This window comes from Phacochoerus africanus, chromosome 1 (genome assembly GCF_016906955.1).
Source record: "Phacochoerus africanus isolate WHEZ1 chromosome 1, ROS_Pafr_v1, whole genome shotgun sequence".
In the NCBI taxonomy this organism is placed as follows: domain Eukaryota; kingdom Metazoa; phylum Chordata; class Mammalia; order Artiodactyla; family Suidae; genus Phacochoerus; species Phacochoerus africanus.
In genome coordinates, this window is record NC_062544.1 from 114,296,996 (window position 1) to 114,305,140 (window position 8,145).

The 8,145-nt window shown below is 45.8% G+C and overlaps 1 protein-coding gene across 1 annotated transcript; it reads left to right on the top strand.

Moving 5' to 3' along the window:
• Nucleotides 1-226: 226 nt before the first annotated feature.
• LOC125110549 (IQ domain-containing protein F5-like) lies at nucleotides 227-1,472 on the top strand. The gene is made up of 2 exons (XM_047751870.1): nucleotides 227-349; nucleotides 703-1,472. The coding sequence occupies exons 1-2, from the start codon at nucleotides 227-229 to the stop codon at nucleotides 1,150-1,152; spliced, it is 573 nt and encodes a 190-aa protein (XP_047607826.1). The 3' UTR covers nucleotides 1,153-1,472.
• The last annotated feature ends 6,673 nt before the right edge of the window (nucleotides 1,473-8,145 follow it).

Below are 8,145 nucleotides of genomic sequence, written 5' to 3' on the forward strand. Positions count from 1 at the left end.
CTGGTTTGAGGAGTGGGTGGTGAGGGCTGTTTTGGGGATGCATAGTCAAGTACAGGGAAACCCAAGTCTGGAATTGTGTGCGAAGTGTGTGTGTGTGTGTGTGTTTCCGTGAGTGCATGTGTGTGGGTGTTAACTGAAGTTCAAGGTGTGAGGAGCCAAACAGGTGAGAGTGAGGAATACCGGAGAAAGACTCCAAACTGTGTAGAGAAGGCACACTTCTAACACTATGACGTGCTGGAGGGAGCCAGCAGGTGGTGCATTGGAGCTGGAGTCAAGCATGAAAAGAGGGCAAAGCCTGAGCCTTCTTCAGCCTGCGGGCGAGGTCTGCAGGGAGGGCTGTGCATCCCAGGTAGGTGGTCAGGCCCAAGTGGAACATTGTAATCCTCTGACCCACAGATCGTGATGTTCTTGTTCTAGACTGGCCACCCAGGTCCAAGTAACCAGGTGACAGCTAGGGCAGGTGCACCTCATGTCACAGATGAGGATCCTGAGACTCGGAGGTCAACGTGATGTGTCTGCTCATGAAGAGTGGTAGAGACCCCTCGTCTGGTCTTTTTGCTCTAGCCTGTGGCCTGCCCAGTGCTGAGGAAGTTCTGAGAAAGGGGCCATTGTTGACAAAGGGTCAGGACCCCTTTCCTGACTCACGCCAGGGCTGAGAAGGGTTGCGAATGTTTCCTGAGTGACCCTTCTTTTTCCTTGCAGCCCCCACCCCCAGTGAAAAAGCCACCCCCTGACAATCACTTGAAAGCAGTAAAGATCCAGGCCTGGTGGCGGGGCACCTTGGTTCGTAGGACGCTGCTGCATGCTGCACTAAGAGCGAGTATCATTCAGTACTGGTGGAAGCAGAAGCTGGCAGAGCTGCTGGAGAAGAGACGGCGGGCTGCACTGGAGTATTATGCCCGGCAAAACTGGGCAGCAGTCAGACTCCAGTCTTGGGTCCGCATGTGGCGTGTCCACCTTCGTTACTGCCGTTTGCTTAATGCTGCCCGCATCATCCAGGTCTACTGGCGCTGGCATAATTGCCATACCCGTGGCTTTTTCAGGGGCAGCTATGAAATCACAGCAAGCCAGCTAAGACTTGAGCTTGAGATCTTTCTGGGGTCACAGGTCTGTCGGATTACAGACTGCATCCCCTTCCCAATAAAGAATTGACCAGGTCGACTCCAACACTGAGTCATGACAGGCACTCCAACACTCTGTCAGACAAGCTCCACGAGGTCCTTGTCTCGGCAAAAGGTCAAGGTATATGGTGGCAGATATTGGGCTTCTCACAGGTCAGCTCTGTGGGAGCGGCAGGAGTTGTCTGCAGTCCCATGTGGAGGAGGATTTTAGGAGCCAGGTGCTAGATCAGCAGAGTCTGTGCTTGATTAGTAATGTCTGCCGTGGGGAGGCGAGATGGCATTGCAGGGCCACCGAGTCAGCCAGCACCAGGGAAACTGCTTTATAGCGAGGTCTGTGTTTATGGTGCCCCCCGCCCCTTATAGCCGCACAGCGTGGAGCCCTGTGCCATCTGGTGCTCTTAGTCGTTCAGTGGCTTCTCATTCAATTTAGAACCATTCCCAAGCCCTCCCTCCGGGGTCTACATAAGCCTGCACGGTCTGGCCTTGGCCATCTCACCCTGTCAGGGTCCTCCCTGGCAGCTCTGCTAATATCAAATAGACCAGCAGCCTCCCATCTCAGCTCTCTGCCCTTGCTGCCTCCTCTCCTTGGATTGTCTTCTTGCAAGTAGAGCTCTCGCTCCATTCAGGTTTGTCTCTGCTCTCTGTTCCTTCCAAGGAGGCCTTCTTTGGTTTGACCACCCAAATGAAACAGCTTTTCCCGCCGCCCCCTTCTGTGTGCTCTGGCTCCTGGCTCTGCTTTCCAGCTTCAGTCCTCATCCCCGTAGTGGTTATCTTACCCCCTTTTCTGTTTTCTGTTCCCCCAGGAGAGGTGAGCTTCAGGAGAGGAGGGACTCTGGGTTCAGTGCTGTGTTCCCAGGACCTAGAACAGCGGGTTCTCGCTCCCTCTCGGTATGCTTTTGTCTGTACATTTTTATTGTCTGTATGTTGTGACATTTTGACATCATTTTTAAAAACCCCTTGCTGGCTCGGGTAGACTCCCCCTCCCGGTGCTGGCCAAGTCTTTGAGATGGCAAAGCACTCAGCCTGGAGCCGGCCTTTGATGTGCAAACTAACCAATCCAGAGCCTTACCTGCTCTCTCAGGCCTGTACACCCCAGAGGGCAGTATTCCTGGGCCTCACTCATCCCAGAACTGGGCATCTGGGGGACAGCCCTATAATTTAGAGCCCGCCCAAGTTACTCAAACTAGCCAATGCTAAACTGCCTTGCCTTTCCCATTCCAAGAAAGACCATGGCAAAACTTCTTTTCTCACCCCTGTCTTCTGCCACTTGCCCAAATCTGATGCTTCCCTTGTGACCCTGTGTGGTATGAGGTGACCTCTTCTCTAAGATCTTGTAAGTATGATGCTTGTCTCCTGTGCCTCTCCTGTTCTCTTGTGGCTCCCCCTGAACAGCACATCAAAGGACATAAAATATATAGAGAGATGGGGTATAATTGATGTGAAATTCACATAACCATTTTAGATTAATCACATAATATTTTGGGGGCTGTGCTCACACTATGCAGAAATTCCCAGTTCCTGGCATCAAACCCTTGCCATGAAGCAACCTGAGCCTCAGCAGTGACAATGCCAGATCCTTAACTCACTGAGCCTCCAGGGAACTAATCCCATAATCATGTAATATTAACCATTAACATAAGAGTAACAATTCAGGAGTTCCCATCGTGGTTCAGCGGGTTAAGAACCTGACATAGTCTCCATCGAGATGTGGATTTGATCTCTCAGTGGGTTGAGGTTCCAGCATTGCCGCAAGCTGTGTCGTAGGCTGCAGATGTGGCCTTGGATCTGGTGGTGCTGTGCCTGTGGCATAGGCCAGCAGCTGTGGCTCTGATTCCACCCTGGCCCAGAAGCTTCCATATGCCACAGGTATGGCCCTAAAAGAAAAAATAAAAGAGTAATGATTCAGGAGTTCCCATCATGGCTCAATGGAAGCAAATCTACCTAGTATCCATGAGGATGCAGGTTCATTCCCTGGCCTCACTCAGTGGGTTAAGGATCTGGCATTGCTGTGAGCTGTGGTGTAGGTTGCAGACACATTTTGGATCTGGCGTTGCTCTGCCTGTAGCCTAGGCCAGCAGCTACAGCTCTGATTTGACTCCTAACCTGGGAGCCCCTAGTGTGGCCCTAAAAAAAAGACAACAACAAAAAAAAGAATTATGAAACCAGAGCTTTTGGGGGACACCTCATGGAAATAACTTGCTGAGAATGGAGCCAGCACAGAGGGAAGTAGGGCCAAAAGATGGAAAGAGAGGGCCTAAGTCCTAGAGATTCCTTTGGGCTTCTGGATCCAGAAGTGTCTGAAGCTACCTCCCACTATACTATGGAAATTCTTGTTGTTGTGAATCAGTAAACCTCCATTTTCTCTAAAGTCGTTTTGCTATGACAGACAACAAAAGAGCAGGAGAACTCAGCAGATAATAAACCCTTAAAGGAGATTGAATTATATATAAGTTGCTTTTCAGGAAGAAGTTTTCAAAAATTGGTTTTTGAATGAGAAACTTGGCAGAAGGTATGCCTAGGACATTCTCGACAATAAACATGGAATTTTCCCTCATTTAATACACCCAGAAGACCGAAACATGCTTTTTGCTTTTTTTTGTTTTGTTTTGTTTTTTGCTTTTTAGAGCCTCACCTGGGGCATATGGAGATTCCCAGGCTAGGGGTTGAATCAGAGCTACAGCTTCAGGCCTATGCCACAGCCACAGCCACAGCAGCACCGGATCCCCCACCCACTGAGCGAGGCCAGGGGTCGAACCAGCATCCTCATGGATACTAGTCTAATTCATTTCTGCTGCGCCACAGCAGGAACTCCCAAAACCACAACATTCTTATAAGACTGTGTTGTGAGGTGAAAAAGGAAAGTGCTCTGGATTAATGCATCAATCAGCTAATCATATAGAATTAGACTGATCTGAGTGTGAATCTGACCATGAATTGGTCACCTGTAAGCCAAATGTGGAGTTTTATATTTGCCCAGTTTAAGTTAGCAGGAGGAAGCCATGGTTAATCATCAGCCATTTATAAAACAACTGCTGAGGAATAGATGAACCTGCCAGGCCCTTCTCTTGCCCTCTACTCCACTTATGCAAAGCATGTGTGTGGCAGCCTTCACTCCAGGATTGAAACCACCACTCTCAAATGGGACCTGAACCCTCAGTCTTCCAACTGAAGCTGCACAACATGTCTCAGGATTTAATGAAGTTCAAGTTCTTCAAGTCTCAGCACAGAAGGAATTCGGCGAGAGCCAAAGTGATAGGTGAGAATTAGATTTATTAGTATCCTTTGTAAAGATGTTGCAGGACAATGGGGTACAAGAGGGTGGTCATGTCCCAGTCTCAGGAGGGTTCCAAGTGAGGATCCTTGGCTTTCTGAATGTAGGAAAGAATTCAAGAGCAAGCTGAAGTAAAGTAAAAGCAGAGATACACATTCCATAGAGAGAATGTGGTGCATTTCAAAAGGTAAAAGCATCCCTGGAAAAAACACTCCACAGGCAGAATGCAGGCCATTTCAGAAGATGAGAGCAGATGTGAAATATGGGGTAGTTAGTTTTTATGAACTGGGTGATTTCGTAGGCTAACAAGAGGATTGTTCCAACTATTTTAGAGGAGTGGGAATTCCCAGGAATTGAGCTATCACCCACTTTTTGGTCTTTTATGGTCAGCCTGAGAACTGTCACGGCACCTGTCATTTAGCATGCTACTACGTTACAGTGAGCATATGAGTCTCAAGGTCCACTAGAAGTCAAATCTTGCCGTCATTTTGGGCATAACTAGTTCTAACCAGTTTGTGTCCTATCTTCAAAAGCTATATTACTTTTGAAGGTTGTGCCCTGCCCTTTTCCCTCCTATCTCAGGATAACCTCTGAGCTCTGCCCCCTAACAAAAATGAGCAATCTTCCCATGAAGAGATCCTATTGTGGGCATTGGACCTAAGAGAGAGAAATAGGGCAGTGTTTTTCAGACTTCAGCATACATCCCAGTCATGTGGGGGGTCCCATTAAAGCAGATTGCTGGGCCTCAGCCAACATTTCTAATTCAGTATTATGTTCTCAAGAAATAATATTTCGCTACAGTTTTATGAAATTCCACTATGCAAATCAGTGGGGTAGAGTTTTACTATGTGGTGGCTGTAAGTGAAAGCAGAACCAAAGTAACGGTGGTATGAACAAATGGAGGTTTATTTCTCTTTCCCACAGAAGTTCAGAAACAGGTGTTCTGGGCCTGGTATGGTCCTGCAGAGTAAGAAATTCTGGCCCCATCCTTCTTGTTACTCTGATACCTGTGGCCTCTCTTCCCAAAGTCACTTCATGATCTAAAATGGCAGCTCAAGATCAGTAATTATATCCGCAGTCTCACTTGCAAGGACAAAAGAGAACATGAAAGGCATGCTACTTTTCTCTTTATGGGCACATCTTTGAAGTTAAATATGCGGCTTTTGTCCATAGCTCAAAAGGACATAAAAGAAGACCCAAATAAATAGGAAAAATACTATAAAGTCACTGATAAAATGGCTTAACATTGTAAAGTCATCCGTTATCACTCAGTTAATCTGTAAATTAAATTTAATTCCCATTAAAAACCTCATCAGGAGTTTTTGGGAAATTAGCAAACAGACAAAAAAAAATCATATTGAAGAATAAATATCCACAATTAATACAATTTTGAAAAAGGCTGGGAAGTGATCAGTCACATTAAAATACATTACAAACTAGTGTGGAATTAACGCACTAGCTATTAAGAATCTAAGGTGAGGGAGTTCCTGCCATGGCTCAGTGGTTAACAAATCTCACTAGGAACCATGAGGTTGTGGGTTCGATCCCTGGCCTTGCTCAGTGGGTTGAGGATCCGGTGTTGCCGTGAGCTGTGGTGTAGGTCGCAGATGCAGCTTGGATCTAGCGTTGCTGTAGCTCTGGCATAGGCTGGCAGCTGTAGCTCTGATTAGACCCCTAGCTTGGGAACCTCCATATGCCATAAGTGCGGCCCTATAAAGACAAAGAGACAAAAAAAAAAAAAAAGAAAGAAACTAAGGTGAGGATTAAACATTTAAGGATTTGTTGGAATTCCATCTTCACTCCATTCCCCTCCTTCATGTATAACATGCAGTAGCCCCTCATTCACCCTAATGAGAGAGAGGTTTATTTTCTGGATAATTTAAAGCAAAGAGCATCTGGACTCAGGGATTTCAGGCATGGCTGAAGGCAGAGGTGAGTGCCATGCTAAAATGGAGGGATTTATTAGAAGTGTGTAGTCTGGACAGTGAGACCTCCAGCCCTCTGTGCCAGCTCAGCTCCACCACATAGTAAAACTCTACCCCACTGATTTGCATAGTGGAATTTCATAAAACTGTAGCGAAATATTCTTTCTTGAGAACATAATACTGAATTAGAAATGTTGGCTGAGGCCCAGCAATCTGCTTTAATGGGACCCCCCACATGACTGGGATGTATGCTGAAGTCTGAAAAACACTGCCCTATTTCTCTCTCTTAGGTCCAATGCCCACAATAGGATCTCTTCATGGGAAGATTGCTCATTTTTGTTAGGGGGCAGAGCTCAGAGGTTATCCTGAGATAGGAGGGAAAAGGGCAGGGCACAACCTTCAAAAGTAATATAGCTTTTGAAGATAGGACACAAACTGGTTAGAACTAGTTATGCCCAAAATGACGGCAAGATTTGACTTCTAGTGGACCTTGAGACTCATATGCTCACTGTAACGTAGTAGCATGCTAAATGACAGGTGCCGTGACAGTTCTCAGGCTGACCATAAAAGACCAAAAAGTGGGTGATAGCTCAATTCCTGGGAATTCCCACTCCTCTAAAATAGTTGGAACAATCCTCTTGTTAGCCTACGAAATCACCCAGTTCATAAAAACTAACTACCCCATATTTCACATCTGCTCTCATCTTCTGAAATGGCCTCAAGTTTTGTTTTTCATTTTGTCTTGTTTTTAGGGCCACACTCGTGGCATACGGAAGTTCCCAGTTTAGGGGTCAAATTGAAGCTGTAGCCATTGGCCTATGCCACAGTCATAGCAATGCCAGATCTGAGCCATGTCTGTGACCTACACCACAGCTCATAGCAACACCAGATCCTTAACCCACTGAGTGAGACCCGGGATTGAACCTGCATCCTCATGGATGCTAGTCAGATTCGTTTCTGCTGTGCGAAGGGAACTCCAAGTTTCATTTTTCTACTCTCATTCAAGGTTGTGGGATTCTTCTCTGGGGAATCAGCCCATTATTTCTACACAAATGCTGAATAACAATCTGCCACAAGCCTCAATGCATGCAACAATAAGCATGGTGACTTCAGCTGTGTTCAGTGGGGGTGGCCTGACTAGGAAAGCTCTGTTTCTGTTACCTGAAGGAGGAGCCCTTCCAGGGCCCAGGGCCCAAAAATGGGCTCTTATCTAACAGTCAGAAATGAATTGCCCAAGGAGACATGCACACTGACAAAGCAAAAGACTATTGTGAAGGAACATGCAGGTGGAGAACAGCAGGGTAAGGAAACCCAGGAGAACTACTCTACCACATGGCTTGCAGTCTCAGGTTTTGTGGTAATGAGGTTAATTTCCTCTAGCCAATCACCTTGCTTGTGCCCATATTTATTATTATTATTATTATTATTATTATTACTATTATTATTTTGGTACTATGCCAGTACAATATTATTTTTTAAATAGTCACTTTATTTTTAAATTTTTTTTCTTTTAGCATTTTTATTTTTTATTACTCAATGAATTTTATTACATTTATAGTTGTACAACAGTCATCACAACCAAATTTTATAGCATTTCCATCCCAAACCCTCAGCATATCCTCCCACCCCCCAACCTGTCTCATTTGGAAACTAAGTTTTTCAAAGTCTGTGAGTCAGTATCTGTTCTACAAAATTCATTGTGTCCTTTTTTTTTTTATATATTCCACATGTAAGCGATAGCATTTGATGTTAGTGTCTCTCTGACTGACTTCACTTAGCATGATAATTTCTAGGTCCATCCATGTTGCTAAAAATGCCGTTACTTATT

Excerpts from the sequence above, each read along its gene's own strand:
- LOC125110549 (XM_047751870.1), top strand. The coding sequence starts at position 227 with ATGACGTGCTGGAGGGAGCCAGCAGGTGGTGCATTGGAGCTGGAGTCA. Across the intron at positions 350-702 it reads GGGAGGGCTGTGCATCCCAG|CCCCCACCCCCAGTGAAAAA; the intron begins GTAGGTGGTCAG and ends TTTTCCTTGCAG.